At 38.5% G+C, this 19,783-nt stretch overlaps 2 protein-coding genes and 5 non-coding genes across 16 annotated transcripts in view; 2 read left to right on the top strand and 5 right to left on the bottom strand.

Annotated features, from left to right (window-relative positions):
- LOC137109149 (cilia- and flagella-associated protein 54-like) overlaps nt 1–7,111 on the top strand; it is a 166,370-nt gene extending 159,259 nt beyond the window's left edge. For both annotated transcript variants that reach the window (XM_067494608.1, XM_067494607.1), the window contains exons 55-56: nt 3,157–3,303; nt 3,429–7,111. In XM_067494608.1, coding sequence (XP_067350709.1) covers nt 3,157–3,303; nt 3,429–3,563 — 282 coding nt within the window. In that variant the 3' untranslated portion in view covers nt 3,564–7,111. The remainder of the gene's footprint in view (nt 1–3,156; nt 3,304–3,428) is intronic.
- trnah-gug (transfer RNA histidin (anticodon GUG)) lies at nt 532–603 on the bottom strand. The gene has a single exon. It is a non-coding gene; the product is annotated as a tRNA-His (tRNA).
- trnar-acg (transfer RNA arginine (anticodon ACG)) lies at nt 1,032–1,104 on the bottom strand. The gene has a single exon. It is a non-coding gene; the product is annotated as a tRNA-Arg (tRNA).
- trnah-gug (transfer RNA histidin (anticodon GUG)) lies at nt 1,327–1,398 on the bottom strand. Its single transcript has one exon. It is a non-coding gene; the product is annotated as a tRNA-His (tRNA).
- On the bottom strand, nt 1,722–1,794 carry trnar-acg (transfer RNA arginine (anticodon ACG)). The gene has a single exon. It is a non-coding gene; the product is annotated as a tRNA-Arg (tRNA).
- trnar-acg (transfer RNA arginine (anticodon ACG)) lies at nt 2,819–2,891 on the bottom strand. Its single transcript has one exon. It is a non-coding gene; the product is annotated as a tRNA-Arg (tRNA).
- A 136-nt stretch (nt 7,112–7,247) lies between the features above and the next one.
- On the top strand, nt 7,248–18,355 carry LOC137109152 (dixin-like). 9 transcript variants are annotated; one of them, XM_067494624.1, is made up of 20 exons: nt 7,251–7,539; nt 8,546–8,671; nt 8,888–8,916; nt 9,403–9,634; nt 9,873–9,974; nt 12,446–12,540; nt 12,650–12,753; nt 12,983–13,066; nt 13,381–13,434; nt 13,599–13,649; nt 13,768–13,872; nt 14,060–14,113; nt 14,245–14,316; nt 14,749–14,814; nt 15,381–15,530; nt 15,848–15,911; nt 16,020–16,116; nt 16,262–16,370; nt 17,568–17,647; nt 17,726–18,355. In XM_067494624.1, the coding sequence occupies exons 4-20, from the start codon at nt 9,432–9,434 to the stop codon at nt 17,733–17,735; spliced, it is 1,500 nt and encodes a 499-aa protein (XP_067350725.1). In that variant the 5' UTR covers nt 7,251–7,539; nt 8,546–8,671; nt 8,888–8,916; nt 9,403–9,431; the 3' UTR covers nt 17,736–18,355. The 9 variants fall into 9 exon arrangements, 7 of the variants coding, with proteins under 7 accessions (XP_067350723.1, XP_067350725.1, XP_067350722.1 ...); XM_067494621.1 differs by lacking the exon at nt 8,888–8,916 and adding an exon at nt 8,292–8,421 and having other exon boundaries at nt 12,452–12,540; XM_067494620.1 differs by lacking the exon at nt 8,888–8,916 and adding an exon at nt 8,292–8,421 and having other exon boundaries at nt 15,384–15,530.
- The last annotated feature ends 1,428 nt before the right edge of the window (nt 18,356–19,783 follow it).

Genomic DNA, 19,783 nt, shown 5'->3' with positions numbered 1-19,783 from the left:
CTGGCCTAGCAGTGCCTTTTTGTGAGTGTCAGTGTCACAGAGTTGTCCAGGCTAGTTTAGGACACGTTGAAAGGCCAGCCATTGAGTCTTTTCGTATCATATTTCATATATGTTGAACACTGTACTCCCAAGTTCGACCTTAGTGAATTCTTTGTGAATTTGACGTCGTGGTAATTGATTTGGGTTCGTTTTCAAAGATAACAGCGTTTTAGACCGTACAGGCAAAGAGAGCGTAGCAACCGCACGTCACCTGATCACCAAAAATAAACCTCTAGCTAGCCAGGAGTCGAACCTAGAATCTTCTGATCCGTAGTCAGACGCGTTATCCATTGCGCCACTAGCCCCAGTAGAGCTGTGTGTTCAGAAGAGCTTGGATCTCATTTCCCAAAATGGCCAAGCTCAGAACAGCTTGGATCTCATTACCCTAAATGGCCACGATTGTGTGATGTGTATCAGTTTAACACTTTGTAAAAAGATGCAGAGGCTGGAAAACCCTGAGAACAACAATGGCCTCGTGGCTTTTCCACTAGATGCCGTGACCCGGATTCGAACCGGGGTTGCTGCGGCCACAACGCAGAGTACTAACCACTATACGATCACGGCCGCTGCCCTGATGCTCTCTCTGGATTTGTTGAGGTTCTCACTGGAAGGTGGGCTGGCCTAGCAGTGCCTTTTTGTGAGTGTGCCTTTTTGTGAGTGTCAGTGTAACGGAGTTGTCCAGGCTAGTTTAGGACACGTTGAAAGATAACAGCGTTTTAGACTGTACAGGCAGAGAGAGAGTTGCAACCGCACCTCATCTCAGTAGTCCAGGCTAGTTTAGGACACGTTGAAAGGCCAGCCATTGAGTCTTTACGTATCATATTTCATATATGTTGAACACTGTACTCCCAAGTTCGACCTTAGTGAATTCTTTGTGAATTTGACGTCGTGGTAATTGATTTGGGTTCGTTTTCAAAGATAACAGCGTTTTAGACCGTACAGGCAAAGAGAGCGTAGCAACCGCACGTCACCTGATAACCAAAAGGAAACCGCGAGCTAGCCAGGAGTTGAACCTAGAATCTTCTGATCCGTAGTCAGACGCGTTATCCATTGCGCCACTAGCCCCAGCAGAGCTATGGATTCAGAAGAGCTTGGATCTCATTTCCCTAAATGGCCACGATTGTTGTGTCGTGCTCTGACCACAGATACACAGTTTGCCTTATGTTTCAGGTTATAAAACAGCTGATGGGGGAAGACGTGTTATGTGTATCTGTTTAACACTTTGTAAAAGATGCAGAGGCTGGAAAACCCTGAGAACAACAATGGCCTCGTGGCTTTTCCACTAAATGCCGTGACCCGGATTCGAACCGGGGTTGCTGCGGCCACAACGCAGAGTACTAACCACTATACGATCACGGCCGCTACCCTGTTGCTCACTTTGGATTTGTTGAGGTTCTCACTGGAAGGTGGGCTGGCCTAGCAGTGCCTTTTTGTGAGTGTCAGTGTAACGGAGTTGTCCAGGCTAATTTAGGACACGTTGAAAGGCCAGGCATTGAGTCTTTACGTATCATATTTCATATATGTTGAACACTGTACTCCCAAGTTCGACCTTAGTGAATTCTTTGTGAATTTGACGTCGTGGTAATTGATTTGGGTTCGTTTTCAAAGATAACAGCGTTTTAGACCGTACAGGCAAAGAGAGCGTAGCAAAAGCACGTCACCTGATAACCAAAAGAAAACCGCGAGCTAGCCAGGAGTCGAACCTAGAATCTTCTGATCCGTAGTCAGACGCGTTATCCATTGCGCCACTAGCCCCAGTAGAGCTGTGTGTTCAGAAGAGCTTGGATCTCATTTCCCTAAATGGCCAAGCTCAGAAGAGCTTGGATCTCACTTCCCTAAATGGCCAAGCTCAGAACAGCTTGGATCTCATTACCCTAAATGGCCACGATTGTGTGATGTGTATCAGTTTAACACTTTGTAAAAAGATGCAGAGGCTGGAAAACCCTGAGAACAACAATGGCCTCCTGGCTTTTCCACTAAATGCCGTGACCCGGATGCGAACCGGGGTTCCTGCTGCCACAACGCAGAGTACTAACCACTATACGATCACGGCCACTGCCCTGATGCTCTCTCTGGATTTGTTGAGGTTCTCACTGGAAGGTGGGCTGGCCTAGCAGTGCCTTTTTGTGAGTGTCAGTGTCATGGAGTTGTCCAGGCTAGTTTAGGACACGTTGAAAAATAACAGCGTTTTAGACTGTACAGGCAGAGAGAGAGTTGCAACCGCACCTCATCTCAGTAGTCCAGGCTAGTTTAGGACACGTTGAAAGATAACAGCGTTTTAGCCCTAGCACAGCAAAGGGCTCAGAAGAGCTTAGATCTCATTTTCCTAAATGGCCACGATTGTTGTGTAATGCTCTGAATTCAGATACACAGTTTGCCTTATGTTTCAGGTTATAAAACAGCTGATGGGGGAAGAAGTGTTATGTGTATCAGTTTAACACTTTGTAAAAGATGCAGAGGCTGGAAAACCCTGAGAACAACAATGGCCTCGTGGCTTTTCCACTAAATGCCTTGACCCGGATTCGAACCGGGGTTGCTGCGGCCACAACGCAGAGTACTAACCACTATACGATCACGGCCGCTGCCTTGATGCTCTCTCTGGATTTGTTGAGGTTCTCACTGGAAGGTGGGCTGGCCTAGCAGTGCCTTTTTGTGAGTGTCAGTGTCACGGAGTTGTCCAGGCTAGTTTAGGACATGTTGAAAGATAACAGCGTTTTAGACTTGTACAGGCAAAGACAGCGTAGCAACCGCACGTCACCTGATAACCAAAAGTAAACCGCGAGCTAGCCAGGAGTCGAACCTAGAATCTTCTGATCCGTAGTCAGACGCGTTATCCATTGCGCCACTAGCCCCAGGAGAGCTATTGGTTCAGAAGAGCTTGGATCTCATTTCCCTAAATGGCCAAGCTCAGAACAGCTTGGATCTCACTTCCCTAAATGGCCAAGCTCAGAAGAGCTTTTCAGGCTCATTTAGCACATGAAGCACTTTTAAATATCACATATTGTGTCAAATTCAAGCTTGAGTGTTTTAACACTGAGGGAGAAATAACCTTGAAAATTGATCAACTGATAAGCTAATCAAGTGTCAAATCCAGATTTTCTTTTTGGATATTTGTAGGAAGCAGTGAGCCTGCTGTCAGGACGAACCTGCATGCCACCATGTGCTATCTTGACGCTGGCTCGGGCCACTTTGCTTTTTAGCGACCTGAATGGAAAACAGAGCACTGCACTTCTAAAACTGACACAGAGACTACTTCAAAAGCAGGTACAAAAACATGCACCCCCACACAGTATACTGAATACATATTTATATTGTTCAGTATTAAAATCAGCAGTATATTTATACTTTGTAATATTGATTTTCTCCATTTCTTTTCATTTCAACTTCAGCTGTGTGTTTTTGGTCAGAACCTCACATTGGATGATGGACATATGCGTTTTTCTTCTCAGTATCTCAGTAACATTTACCTTCCTCACTTCCGCTTGCTTGTTCAGATCAATTTAAGAATTATAAAAAATCCGTAGCAGACTAAAATGTCTAACACAGACTAAAAACATCAACAATGACACAGTGCATCCAGAAAGTACTTTAACTTTTTTCGCATTTTGTGATGTTACAGCCTTATTCCAAAATGGATTGAATTCATTATTTTCCTCAACATACTACAAACAATACCCATTAATGACAACATGAAAAAAGTTTGATGAAATCTTTGCAAATGTATTAAATTAAAAAATGAAACAAAATCATATGAGCCTAGGTATTTACAGCCTTTGCTCAATACTTTGTTGAAGCACCTTTAGCACCAGTTACAGCCTCAAGTCATTTTGAGTATGATTCTACAAGCTTGGCGCACCTATTTTTGGGCGGTTTCTCCCACTCTTTGCAGTACCTCTCAAGCTCCATCAGGTTGGATGGGGAGCCATTTTCAGATCTTTCCAGAGATGTTCAGTCAGGTTCAAGTCTGGGCTCTGCCTGGGCCACTCAAGGACATTCACAGAGTTGTCCTGTAGCCACTCCTTTGTTACCTTGGCTGTGTGCATAGAGTTGTTGTCCGTCGCCCCAGTCTGAGGTCCAGAGTGCTCTGGAAAAGGTTTTCATCAAGGTGTATATTGCTGTGTTAATCTTTCCCTCGATCCAGACTAGTCTCCCAATTCCTGCCGCTGAAAAAACATCCCCACAGGATGATTCTGACACCACCATGCTTTACTGTAGGAATGGTATTGGCCAGGTGGTGAGTGGTGCCTGGTCTCCAGAGATGACACTTAGCATTCAGGCCAAACAGTTCAATGTTTGTTTCATCGTTCAATGCTGCTGAAATGTTTCTGTAGCCTTCCCAGATCTGTGCCTCGATACGATTCTTTCTTGGAGGTCTACAGACAATTCCTTGGACTTCATGGCTTGCTTTGAGCTCTGACATGCACTGTTAACTGTGGGACCTCATATAGACAAGTGTATGCCTTTCTAAATCATTTCCAATCAACTGAATTTCCCACAGAGGGGCTCCTATAAAGTTGTACAAACATCTCAAGGATGATCAGTGCAAACAGAATCCACCAGAGCTCAATTTAGTCTTATGGCAAAGGCTGTGAATAGTTATGTACATGTGATTTCTGTTTGTTTTGTTTTCATCAAATTTGCAAAGATTTCAAACAAACTTCTTTCATGTTGTCATTACGAGGTATTGCTTGCAGAAAGTTGTGGAAAATAATAAATCTTCTCAATTTGTGGAATAAAGCTTTAACATAAAAAAATGTGGAAAAAGGTAAGCACTGTGAATACTTTGTGGATGCACTGTATTATGCAGGCTTAGCAGTCATGTTCGCCATCTGAGTTTTGCTAGTTTGTTAGAAGTAAGGGAGAGTAATTACAGTATCCAAAATACATACATTTCCCCACTTTCACTACTTTGTTTTGATCTTTTTAATATGGAATGGAAATCAAAGCCAATGATGATTCATTTAATAATTATATGAACATGTACATAGCCATTTTAATTGCTTACCAGGCATGAGTGGATAGGTCAGTAAATGTTGATTCATTGGTGCTTGATTGAATCCTGAGTTGCTGAAATATTTGCATCTATGCTGCTTTTGTTTGGTAATTTGCAGTTATGTCCTTTTTATTCCATTGTATTTAACATTTAAAACGGTACTGTATATGAAGTACATCATTTGACAATCATTTGTGGTGATTAAACATAATAAGTAGCTTGTTGTCAATACGTTTTAGCTTTAAAATTGTGATATTTTTCTCCCTTATTGATAAACTAATGCATAATTCTACCAATAAAAAAATGTTGAATTGATGTTGTGGCTATTCCTTGGTGTTGGATCAAGTCTAAATTGTGTGGATTTGCCTACCACTTTAGCTAACATGCCTTTAAGGGGCGACTGTTGCGCAGGAAGGTAGAGCAGTTGTCCACCAATCCCCGGCTCACATGTTGAAGCAAGACACTGAACCCCAACTTAATTGCTCCCGGTGAGTGTTAGCCAGCTGCGCAGCATTGGTGTATGGGGACATTCATACACCATCGGTGTGGACCATCGGTGTATGAATGTGTGTGTGTGATTGGGAGTGTGAATGGGTGAATAAGAAGCAGTATAAAGTGCTTTGAGTGCCAATAGGTAGAAAAGTGCTATATAAGTGCAGAACATTTACATTTACTTTATAGGCAAAGGTGATCCGATCTCACAATTCCCCATCACTCAATAATATGTTTTGCTTATTTTGCAGTGTTTTATACTTAACATGATTATTTTGGCATTACAGTAAAATATGTGTTGAGCTCATCAACTAGAAGATGTGCATTTATATAGTTGTGAAATAAGTACTTAGATCTTTTACTTAGGGGACACCTTCACTGATATTGAACTTGCTATGTAACTGAATGCCATTGAACTTCTCTCTGATTTCCCTATGTTAAGATATCTCACTTTTTCTAGCTGAAATAATGCCTCCAGATGACATCAATTGGGGGAAACCTCAGTTCTGACCATTTCATCTTGTCACTATGACGTTTGTAATCATAAAAAATCTGCTTTTCCACAGCTCCCCCAGACAACATCATCTGAACTCCTAATGATGGAAAACACCTCTGGGTGATGTCATCTGGAGGAGTTTTTTAGTTAGCTGCAGCGAAATATATTAATATTAGGAAGCTAGAGGAAAGTTTAAAAGCATTCATATACATTTATATTTTAAAATAAAGCCATAGAAAACATTGAACATTAGTGGAGTTGCCCTTTAAGCAAAAATAAGCAATACCACAATGTGAGAATTGTCCAATTAAATGTCCAGTATTCAAAATGTTAATTCAGTAATAGAATATTAGTGTTAAGTAACAACTTGTAATGCAGAATGGCTAATTTCACGCCAATGGATAACATAGGTGTATTACTGATGCCTTAATGTGTTCATCTCTATAATATTGGATTACATGTTTTAAATATATATAACATGCATTTAAATGGTTTATAAATTTTATATCATGGATCAAATAGCAGCTAGATGGGTGTGGGTTAGGTTCCCCAGCCAACAATGGCCTTTCCACCTGGAGATTGCATGTTCTCCCAGAGCCCAAAGTGATGCATGTTACGTTAATTGGTGACTGTAAATGCTTGTAGGTGTGAATGTGTCTCTATGTGTTTTGGACCTGAGATAGACCAGCAACTGACTTTCACCCTATGACAGCTGGGACAGTGTAATATTTGCCACGGAATGAAGTGAATTCAAAGTATGAAGAAGTAGAAAATTGAAATATTCACATATAGTAGAAATCCCTAAAATGTATACAGAAGTACTGTACTTAAGTAAATTAAAATAGTTACATTACACTACTGCATGTACAAGCAGTATTTTTGTTATCACAAATACTTTGTAAAGCACCCTTAACCTAAGAAGGAAGAGTGAAATTCCCAGAGACAGTCAGAATAGAAAATTTGTGAAATTTGAAACATTTTGTTTCGAGCAAGAACAATGTTTGAAAAGAATTAATATTTGGAAAAAGAAAAAAAAAACAGTTCGTGTATTTTAAGATATTTTGAAGAATTATGGAGTTTTATGTGGAAATATTTGTGCAACAGTTTTTAGCACTTTAAAGTGTAAAAAACAGTGTAAGCACGTTAATTTCAAATGTCCTGCATGATTGCACGGGACTTTTTAGCTTTTAAATGTTCTTCAACGGAAGTTTTATTCAGAAAGGCTCCACAGGAAGTTATGTCCTGTATCGGTGTGGCACCATGATTTTCTGTGGTCTATAACGGAGTAACGGTAGCTGTCGCTTTCGAACATAAGTGCTCTCGGTTTGTTGACGATTGCTGCCATACAGCAGTAGTTGCTAACGGGGTTCTGCACATTGTTTCGGGAGAGTCGAGTGGAATTCAATGGAGCTAACCAGCTAATCTAGCTAACCTCAATGGATTTACGAGTTAAACGATGATCGCCTCACTGTCGAGAGGAAGTTTGCTGGATGAAGTTCTGCATGGTGGCTTTAAAGAGGTAACTTAACGTTTATCAAGCTTCACTAATGTTATTATTGATAAGATATGTAACATTAGGTTATAAAGTAGCCGGCGGATGAACATAAGATTTGGTAACCAAGTAGTTAAAGCAAACAGTTAACTTAGTTTCCTAGTCAAGCACAATAAAGGGGCAGAACTTTGCGGTGGACATAACGAAGACTTGTTTGGCTAAAGGTTTTGTTCACACTATTTTTGCCTAATTTCGGTCATAGCTGTAGTGTTTACGGCTGTCACGAATTAAAGTTACCAAGTGATTTTATTAATTTTAAAAATGCAATCCACGAAGTGAACATGAATAGCTAGCTTTCGGTTAACTGACAAGCTAACAGAACATTTCTGTGCGGCGTTCAAAAACGAGGTGCGTGCTTTGTCATGTATCCCGGACGACGGGGTCGTCACGTGACTGAACGGTACAGTTTTATCTATTTGCTGCCTATCGATTTGAGTTGTGTTGCCTGTGACGTAACGTGAAGATGAGGGGAGGGTTTAAGTCCCCCTACTTTTTACAGTACTTTTTAAATGGCATATCTGCACAAGGTAACGTAATTTGGCAGAGCACCGGTGAAGGAAGAGTGAACTATGTGAATAGAGGTGCCATACAATGAAATTCTAAACTGAAAACGATATTCTATCATTAACATTATCAATAACAATCCTTGCCACCTCTCCATCCGGTACTAATAAAAAAAGCAACCCATTTGTTGTGTGTATGTGATTGATGGAGTGCAGCAGCAGGTGGCAGCGTATGTTTCCTGGGTGAACTCTCAACTGAAGAAAAAAACAGGCCTGAAGCCTGTCACAGACCTCAGGAGGGACCTGCAAGATGGGGTGGTGCTAACTCAACTAATAGAGATAGTTGGTAAACACACACACAGACACACACACACACACACACACACACTTTCTGTGTGGCTCTCACAGTTTGGTAATAGAAATATTTTCTGTTATTTTATTCTCTTTCTAATCTAATTTTAAATTGACAGCTGGTGAAGGGCTGGAGGAAGTATATGAAACTCCACAAAGCAAAGAGGAAAGCAGGAAGAATGTAGAACAAGTCTTGCAGTTCATGTCCTCCAGGCACATACGCATGTCACACATATCTGCAAGAGGTAAATCAAAGACAATTCTGTTTATTCTCACTTGTTTTCACTTTAGTTTGAGAGCAGGAGTTGCAAAGCTTTACATCTCACTGTCCTTGCTGTAATGCTTTACTATACAAAGATGTTTCTTTAACCTAGACTAGTGTCATTGATAAAAATGGGGTAAACAAAGTTGTAGACAAGGCAACAAACTACTTGTTCTAATACTCCTTTCATTTTCAATAGATGTATGTATTCAAGACCATGATATAATGGTAGGAAGTACAAGCAACAATACATTACAAATAAAAAATATGATGTACAGCAGAAATAATAACAATGATAATATAGATGGACAGTTTAAGTAGTACAAAGATACTTTTTTCTGTAATTCATTATTGCATTATTACATTCATTCAGCATCATATAAACACCTGTTTGGTTGTAATTACAAACGTTACAAAACTCTATCTTCTACAGTTAAATCAACAGTTTGAACAAAAGTAATTATTACCTCCTCCATGTGCTGGAGCAATGTCTCACCTCTCAAGGAAATAGTGATAATGTGCATAACCTCTTTGACACAGTAAACTAAATAAAATCTAAATAAATCTTTTGGACATTGCTTTTTTTATTTAGCTACACTCTTGTGTTAAAACACTGCAACCATGTAATTACTGAATGCTGCAGATACTCTTGAGTACTTTATATCTTGACTACATTCCTGACAGAATTATTGTGTATTTCTTTTCTGTCTAAAGACATTGTTGATGGCAATTTGAAGTCTGTAATGAGGATAATTCTGGCATTGGCTGCCCACTTCAAACCTTCAGCGAATCATAGGAGTGCTACTGGAAGTGGAAGGAGCTTGACAGGAAACAGTATCAGCCACAACTCTGTCTCCACTGTTGCAATAGCACAAGGAGCTGCTGCTGCGTTAGCATCATCACATCTAGATGCTTCACATCCTGCCAATGGCACACGTATCCATAGGTATGCTGGCTGCACTATACACACACATAGGTACAAACTCTTGTTTTGCATAAATTCTTGTGAATTAGTAGCCAAAATGTTCTCCATCCAAAACAGTAATTTGATCAATTTTGGTCATTGCTGACCTCTGGTGGACAAACAGAGATAACTTAATTACCACCCCCACAACTGCTTAAATCATTTTAAACTATGGACCAGTATTACCTTGACTTTGTCTCCCATTCTGTCTGTCTTTAAGTGGCCAGGGTTTGGATGTGGAAAAGAGTGTGTGCGTTCGAGCACTGGTTGAGCAGTATGAAAGGGGAGCTCCAGATGAGCATGACAGTGCTTCTCCTGGCAGGTAATCTGCTTTTACATAAGCTCAAGTTTCTCTTAAATACTCATACCATAATTGAATTTAGTAGTTGAAACTTATTGTTATTATTCATAGCAAAGATATTTTCTATTCCCCTTTCCATCCATTAATCTAATACATATTTAACATATTTTTGTATCCCTCTTCTACATTTTACATATATGAATTGATATATACTTTTAGTAACGTGTAACACCCACAGGTTAGAACTACCTATGTAATTCACAAACTCAGAAAAGGCTGGATATGTTGTGAGGCTGTCATTTTAGATAAAGGGGGGCTTTGAAAGTAGTCTAAAGAAAATCTAAGGCTAAAACAGGTAATTAAATGCAAGTTGCCAATCATTAAGGAAGTTACTGCAGCTAAGTAACTGAATGACACATGGTGCGATTGTGTAATACATTTTCTATGTGGATACTTTAGTAGAACAGTATTACAGTAGATTGTGCAACTCACTGTTGGAGAAAAAAACGAACTCAACTACGTTGCTATTTATTTCAATGAAAGGTTTTATCACAAGTTATGTAAGTTCTCTCTTATCTGCCATCTTTAACACAGACTTTTCCACACTTTTGCACAGAAGACTACATTCATTGCTTTATTTGTGTGTGTGTGTCTTATTGCCTGACAGAGCATATGACTTTGGTTTCAGCTTGACTTTGGTGTTTGTGTGTGTCTGTTCAGAGACATCTGGGCTGAACACAGGCAGATGAGAGAAGAAATAAATAATCGCTCTTTATCTTCTCCAGTCACATGTCCTGTTTAAAATCATGTTCTGTTGTGTTTTTTACTATTGATTGTCTGTGTGTGTGTGTGTGTGTGTGTGTGTGTGTGTGTGTGTGTGTGTGTGTGTGTGTGTGTGTGTGTGTGTGTGTGTGCAGAGATGTGTCTTAGAGAGAAGTTCAGTTGTTGATTTATAGAATGAAGTGTTTGGATACCTGGATACATACAGTGGTATATCTGTGACATTTTTATGTAAACCTGGAAATAATCAGAATGTATGAGAATTTATAACCCAAGTACGTATGACATAAAATTAAAGAATATTTAGGCCAGGCCAACACCAAATCTTTGGTCTTTGGTCTAGAGACAACTACTCATCATCTAAGCTCACTAGGCAGCCTAAAATCTCTGGAAAGTAATTTTGCTGATTTGTTTATTTAGAAATTGCATTTCTGTCTTTCAATTACTAAAATGTAATGGATACATCTTCTGACAGTGTTGTCACTTTTGGTCTGCCTGGTCATGCTTATCAAAAAACTCATCCAGGGATTATTTGTCAGTGCTATGTGTTTGCTCCTTAGAAACCATTCCAGACGAGATTTGATGCTGAAAACCATCTAACTTACACTTTCACCTTGTTCCTATATTCCTATGGGAGGTTTCCCACTGTTGCAGGGCTACTCAGTAAGAAAAACTCGAGGCACAGCCCCAACAAAACATCATTCAGTGAAAGGTGTAACTCTCAGAGTGATCTGATGTTTATTTTACAAAGGGATTAATAATGTCAGTGTTAATGTTGAGTGTTGAAGAAATGGTGCAAAATCTTAAATATTTCTCGTTCTGTTTTCCTGTCATGAATTCTTGTGTTTATAATCCTTAAATGTCGTGATTAGTTTGAGGTTAACATGAAAACAGCATGTGTCCACATGTGATGTGATCTTCTACTTTTGGACCCCATTATATTTAGAGAAATATTAAGCACTGTCTGCTGATTTGGTTGCTATGGTAATATTTTGCTAGCTGGAGGGTAAGGGGTGGGTATGGCAGAGTGAGAAAAATCACAATCTCTCAAGAGTTTGTTGAGATGCTGATGCCAGACCCCCACATGCAGGATGAATTGTAGACTATAGGCCACCTGTAGCCCATTATGGGGGGGATGCAGATTAAATGGTAAGACCAAACACTGTGAAGCAGTGAGGTGGTGTGTGGATGTCTTCTGTCTTGGTGCCATTCCTTTGTTGTGATTCTTAAATGTAATTTTTTTATTTGAGTTATTTTAACAATTTTGTAAAATAGGTGTTACTCTCATGTGATTTCTATTTTATGTCTGTCCCCTTTCTTTTTTGACATTCCCTCTTTTTAAATATGACTTAAATTTTCAACAGAAAAAGCATTTGTTACAAAGAGTTATCAAGGAGATGCTTTGTTTTATTTGTATACAATTGTCATTTCTATGTACTGTTATGAATGTCGATTTTGGTGGAAGTGGTTAATTTTTATAATTATGGAATGTTTGATTATAGAAAAATGTCTATAGGATTGTTTTATTACAACCAGTTATAGCATTGTTATATTAGTATGTAGTTTCACATATTATACTATATGTGTAGTTTTTACTGTGTATTTGTATTTGTATTTGTATCTGTATTTGTCTGTGTTTGCTGATGAGTTTTTACATGCATACATGTTAATGTATCTCTATACTAAATTAATCATTGTTTTTTCCTCTTGAGCCTCAGCTTCATCATTCCACTGTCATCTCCAAGAACTCCACCAATCAGCTCCTCAGACCGACAGCAGGAAGACCTCCAACGAGAGGAGAGCAGTGGTGAGTTCTGTCCTACCAGAGAGTGGCCATTTCATTTATAAATCTTAAGTCTTTCATCTGACATGTGTAACACTCTGTTATTCGTGTGTCTGCTTTTGAATGTGTGTAGGTGAGTCATCTCATGTTGCAGGGGATACAGCATGGGAGGCTTCTCTTAGTGTAGTATTGGAGAAAGAGGTGCAGGAGACACGTAAAATGGTGACTGATTTACAGGTATGTGCATACTGAAATTTGAATATCATTCAAAAAAACTATATGGGGGAAAAATGTAATTTTCAGTTAGCATCAGAAAACTGTTTATTGCCAGGCACAGGTGGAAGGACTTAACAGAGGTCACCGGGGTGTTGCAGAGGATTACAGGGGCGAGGGAGCCTGAAATCTACTATCGTCTCCACTCCATTTTTATACACACAAGGTTTAAACTAGTGTTCTTCTTCTTAAGGCCCTGCTGCTTCATGGTTTAACGCCTGAGGATGAACAGAATGGGCCTTTGACTTTAGAGCAAGGAAATGCTAAACAGCAACTGGTAGGAATAGTCTTTCCATTTATTTTTATTTATTTTTTATCCATATTTTAATCATTGATTCTATTTTCTGCCCTTCTATTTTGTTCTATTTTGTTCTTTTTCTTTCTATGTCACTCTCTTTTTTTTTGTCCAGTGAACCTGCTCATTGTGTTCATTACAGATCACATTTCTTTTTCCTGACTGCAGGTGTGTGAGTGAGTGCGTGTGTGTTTGAGTGTGTGCATGCTCATGTGTGTGTCAAAGATTGACACGGGTATCAGTTTCCCTTCTTTCTCAGTCCATTGTGGTTCTTACACACATCCCATTTTTTCCAGGTAGTCATTCGCAGTTGTTTGGATCAGAGTATGGAAGAGGCTCAAGAACTGAAGGTAAAACAATGTGTAATTTGTTGTTTTTAATTGTCAGTTTGCTGTTTTTGCTTTTGTTGGGAATAAAAGACACAATTACACCTGAAAAAATAAACTTTTGGAATGTGCACATTGATTAATTCATAGAGGGTTGTTTGATTTTTATTTATTTATTTTTTCTTTAGAGGGAACTGTTGCGTTGTAAGCAGGAGATAAGAAACCTGCAGGGATTTAAGGTAGGACAAGGATAAATCTGCAGTTAATTATATTATAGCCCAATTAAATACAATTGTTGTTGTATTGTAGTAAAATACCGATAATATTTAGACTTTTTGTGGGTTTGTAATTGTACAGGATGCCCAGCAGCAGAGGCTGTGCACTCAGGAAGCATCAATACTGCAGTTGAAACAGGAGCTTCTCAGAGCCAGCATGACAAAAGATGATCTCAGCAACCAGAATGTAGGCATTGCTAAAACTTATGTAGTCTGTTTTATTTGAAGTGAACATTATAACTCTTAACTATATATTTTATATATTATTATAACTCTTTACTTGTAAAATGGTTTACAAAACATGTCGGATTTTTAGTTCTGTATATTTTGAGATTATATTAAAAAATCTCCTCTTCTCTGAAATTGTTTTGTAGGCAGAACTGCAGTGGAAGCTGGATGAATGTAACAGGCTGTGGGGAGAATGCAAGGTCAGCCACTGCAAGTTTGGACCTCTGTTGTAATTGTTTGCAATTGTGAACTCTATGCTTGTCATTATCTCTTTATTAAGTTTATACTAAATATTAAACTTTACCTTTTCTTTTTGGCTGGTTGGATGCAGAATGAGATAGGACAGAAGGATAGACTCCTACAGCAATTTAAACACCAACTTGAAGACAGCCATAAACAGAAGGTTTGTCAGTCCCATTTTTAAAGGGATGTTAAACCAACTAATGTAGTTTTAAACTGGTATGTGCAGAGATAATAATTGACTTGTTTTTTCCAGTTTAAAATTTGTTATTTTATTTTATTATATTACAGGAGCCATAGAGTAGGTCTGTTTTAAAGTTTTAGTATCTAAGTGTTTTTATATGTGTGTGATGTGATGTTGAATTGTGTGTATCTGTGGCAGAGTGAATTGATAAAAGAGTTTGAGCATAAAAGCAGCATGTTGCAGGAGCTAATGAGTAGCGATTTGCAGCAGGTAGTACTTTACTGATTTGTGTTTTTCTTTTTCTGTTTTTTGTACTAAAACCTTAGTACTAGAGTCTAGGTTTCATATTCAGTCTGCGCCAGGCAGTCTTAAATTCAAATATACATTACATAGCTGTCTTTTTTCTTTCAGACTCCCACAGCCACAGAAAACAATGGATATTCTTCCTCTGGAAATCCAGCTCTCTCTGTGTCAGGCGTAAGTATTGTTTCTGTTGAAAAGGTCTGTTATCTCTGTGGGGCTATGGCTTATACAGGGGGCTGTAGGTCAGTTGGTAAGACAGTCGTCCACAAACCACAGGGTCAGTAGCTTGCTGGTCACTCCTGGCTATGTGTCAAAATGTCCTTGCGAAAGACATTGAACCCCAAGTTGCTCCCGGTGGGTCAGGTGAGCACCTTGCATGGCAGCCACCACCATTGGTGTGTGAGTGTGTATATGAGTGGGTGAATGAGAAGCAACATTGTAAATTGCTTTGGATAAAATCCCCCTATAAACGGCCATTTACCATTTTTTCATTCTCATTGTATTATTTAGGCTATATGTTAATGTAATTTCACATCCTGATAATTTCACACCCTAGAACCTCCATTACAAAACTGATAAGGTCTAATATGAGCTACATACTTCCTGAAATACAGTTGCTTTCAAACAATTGTACTGTAGGACTGAATTTGTTCAACATATCCAAAAACAGCATTGTTTTTCTTTTTTTTTTTTAAACAGGGTTCTTTTTAAACAGGGTTCTTGTGTTTGTGCTGTGTTAGCAGGCAGAGGAGGTTCAGCTGCTCAGAGGTGCACTTAGGAGTTTGAGGATCAACTTTAGGGACCATGACCCGCATCACCATACATTGGACACCCTTGAGCAGGGCATAGTATCACTAATCGACAGACTTCATGTTCTGCACACACACAGGGTACAGTTGCCAGTTTTTAGCTCAAAACTAAACAAAAAGTACAATTCTAATGCTTGAATCTTTTTGTTGGTAAGCAGCCAACACTGTGTGGTGTCACATGATCTAATGGTGGAGACTGGTGTGTAACTCAGACCAGTCTAAGCATAATTTTACAACTACATTTGTTCAGTTATAAGCTTAATAGAAGTGCATGGGTACAATAAGATGGTTCCTTCAAAATGAAGACATACAGAGCTATAGTGAAAGTTATGTCATATGAAAAGTTTTTGAAATCCCTAATGTAATGTCCAAATTCAGCATTTGTCAAAATTCTACAGGAAAGAGGGAAATTTCCAAGACACAAAGGTCAGCACCCAGACTCTGACTCCGGGCCTTGCACAAGTTAGTCATTTTAACACGTACTAACAAAAATATCCACACATACTTTAATACATACTACATACTTTAAAATAAATTATACTTTTACCATGTTTTTGTCATTTATTTCAGAGGTTAGTCACTCCAACAATGGTCCTTCTGCCTCAACAAAGATCCTTTATTTTGCTGGAAAATCCCCCACGCCTTCCATGATTAGTATACCCAAGAGGTTAGTGCGTGTGTGTGTGCCATGAGTGATGTTGATCATCTAAACACATGCATGTAGGCTAGCAGGCAAAAGGTATAAAGTAAAACAAACCAAAACTTGTCACAAGGTACCAATATGAATGAATCTTTTTGTGCACATTGTGCAGGCTGGGTGAGGTTACTCTCAAAGATGTCAAGGCAGCTGTGGATCGAGAGGGAAATTACAGGTACCACTTCAAGGCCTTGGACCCTGAGTTTGGCACTGTGAAAGAGGAGGTATGTAAAGAAGATGCTCCATATTTTGCCCAGTGTACACAGTGACATTAGTTATAACTTTCTTTGTGGTGCTGTTGTTAGAGAAAATCTGCCTTATCAACAATATACTGTTGTGACAGTAGCTTGTGCTTTTTAATGTTTGTTCTTTTTTGCCTGTTCTTATTATTGCTACCTATAGTGGCTGTGTAGATGATTAAGTCATGGTGGGCAAGAGTCAATTACAGTAAATTAATGATTTTTAAGTGGTCAATATATACATTTTCTGCTATGTATCTAGTTCCAGATGACATTAACTGATTAATTACATTCAGAATTATTATTTTGTATACAGTCAATAAGCACCAACTAAATGGCTAAAATAATAAATAATTCAAATTATACATAATTTTTTTAAGGGGTCTCAGAATTGGCGGGTTCACAAATACATTTGTTACAAAAGCAAATGCAATGCTGGGCAAGGGAGAGATACTTTATTAAACTTAAATAATATAGGAAATGTAGGCCCTTCTCTTAATCCATTACATCTTTTTATAATTCATCTTGTCTAAAATAAAACAAGAAAGACACCTTTGTGTCATAAAAATATAAAATCTGCTACATACATAGGTGGCTTGCAAAAGTAAAATGTTGTGTATAGCTTAAAGATAAGGACAGAAGTTCTAAACGGGGTTGAAGTACTATAAAGAACGTAAAGATACAGTATCTCACGTCATGTTAACTGCTAGGGGGTGGAGTGTCATCTTGAGACGTACTCAGCTTACCATGGTGAGTGGGTGACCAGCATACCTCTTGTTTGGTTTGGTTAAAAAGTTGTTTAAATTGTTTCAATTTGATTGAAATAGAAAAAAAGGTAAGGCACCACAGCTCCACTGATCTAACATAGCAAGGCTTTTCAGAATAATGGGCAAATGTCAAAACTACACCAACACAAAGGTGGATGGATCCTCTTCATGCACAATTCAAGGGAGCGTGTTGTTAGCTTCACGTTCTCTGTTCTTTAGCGAAACATACTGAATGTTCATTGATGACATCCAGTGTTAGAGGTGACATGTTGTAACATGAACTACTGAATTTCTCCAGTAAATGGAGATATTAAAAAGGCTTAAAATGTTTTAAAATCATTTCATTCATGAAAGTATAGTGATAAAACAAGAGCAGACATACATGAAGATAATATGGTCTAACATCTGTCTGCAGGTGTTCCTGGATGGAGCAATTGTTCCAGGCTGGGAAGGAAAAATAGTGGCCTGGTTAGAAGAGGACCGTGGTGAGGAAAGGTAACAATGTGTTAATTCTGTCCTATTCCTAATTTTTCTGACTCTGTTGTAAAAACTCACTCTTTTTTTTTTTCTCAGGCCATTGTAGGTTCAAACTGAAGAAACATTGCATTTCAGTGGCAATTGCACTGATAGGGCTTGTGATCTCAGCTGCACTTCTAGTCAGCTCTTCAGATCAAAGGCACAATTTGACACCTTTGAGATTCAACTTATTAGCAAAACACTGTAGCACTTGTCATCAAGAGATTTAGGTTCATCAGCTGATATCTAACCATACTGGCAACACTACTCATCCTGGAAACTGTAAATCTGTAACAGATATGTTAAAGATTGTAAGAGCTCATTAGTGCCTTAAAAAAAGAAAGACATTTCCATCATGTGTTTATTGTTACCAAGCTGTGACTTGGTTTCAACTTTTTGTAACACATGGTAGTGTAGTTGTTTCACTTTTAATTGAGACCAAGTCTGTGCTAAAAATTGCTTTTTTAAGTGTTCAATATTTTATTCCTTTTATTCCTTGTGCAGTAACATCATATTTAGAAATACAACTAGATACAACTTTACATGTAAAAATGCGTATAGTCTGTTGTTCTTTAGCCAAGGTACATTTTGCTTATTGAATTTAAAGTAATTGTACAGTATTTTTTATACTAGAGCGAGAAATGATAAATACAACTTTTATAATAAAACATTGCAAGGAGAAGAAAAGGCAAAGTTTATCATTTTTTATTGCTACACCAGATTTCTCTACAATCTGACCTACTCTTGACAAACACACTGACCAGATATCAGCTAGTATTATGTAATAATTACATATGACAGAAGTAAAGTAGAGACTGATGTAATGATTTCCACACATTAAGGTGTACTGAAAGGCCTATATCACATGGATGCTGTAAGTAAATAGAAATGATAGAAATTATGCTGGATTTTTGATGTTACGGTGACCTGGTGGCTCAGTAGTAGAGCATTGGGTTGGGATGCAAAAGGCAACAGGTTCACATCCCACCCCCGCAGGTTTGGTCCCATCCAGGCACCAAGGGCCATAAAGGGATAAAAAAAAATGGGAGGGTTGTGGCAGTCGGGGCATCCGGTGTAAAACACCTGCCAAATCACCGTGTGGAATGTGTTCTTCTGTGGAGACCCCTGAAGAGGAAAGCCGTTCCTGGAATGTTGATGTTACTTAATGAAATCGTTTTGTAAAATTTCTTGATATCATAAAATATTTTAAGTTCTAAGAACGTTGTTTAAAATGAGATTCTTGTGAGGAGAGAATGATTCTGATAAAAAGGTGCTGGGGGTGTAAATTTTGTGTATAAGACATTCATTAAAAAAAAAAAATCCATGCCACTATTCACGGTGTGTATGCACATGACTGTGTGGACAAAATTTAGTTTGACTATTGTTTTATGGACATGTTAGGGCAATGTGGGTTTATGTCAGTCCTCATTAGTTTTAATTTAGAGCTGGAGTCAGACAATCAGTTATGATGGTTAGGATTAGAGAATAAATTATGTCAATCGTTGTCTTCACAAGTACAGTAAGACATGTATGGAGTAAAACTGACTTTCAACTATCACTCATCATTTTCCTCCAGTCTTTTCAGAATCTGCCTCAGAGTAATCAGGTTTTTAAGATGTCCTCAGAATCAGTGTGGGGTTCATCCTGGCCTGATTTTTTTTTCCTACATAGTTACATTTTGTAACAGTATATATGCATGAAATAGCTATTAACAGTAATGTTTGCTTTGTACCATTAGATGTACAGATAATTGTCACTGATTTCCTTGTATCAGTGAAGGAAACTTGAAAATAAATGATTCTCAGGGAAGTTCTGAAGTGTAGCCTTACAACTAACATACAGTGTTATAATATATGCTGCAAATCTAATCTTGGGCTTATAAATATGACATCCTTATCTTGTAATTACGATATAGAGGCAGGCTTACTCGTGTCCAGTGGTTCAACAATCATCCACTCCAGAGGTTGTTGTATGACAAACACTGTTCATTCAATTCCACGTTCGAGCTCATAACTGGTATTTCCATAGAAAACGTTGAGATGATAACGAATAAATTCCACAGAACACGTTCCACAAGTTATCTCCATATAACACGGAAAGAAGCCGTGTACTCAA

This window comes from Channa argus, chromosome 24 (genome assembly GCF_033026475.1).
Source record: "Channa argus isolate prfri chromosome 24, Channa argus male v1.0, whole genome shotgun sequence".
Lineage (NCBI taxonomy): Eukaryota > Metazoa > Chordata > Actinopteri > Anabantiformes > Channidae > Channa > Channa argus.
Note: the sequence above shows the minus strand (reverse complement) of the source record. Positions and strands in the feature narration are given on the sequence as shown.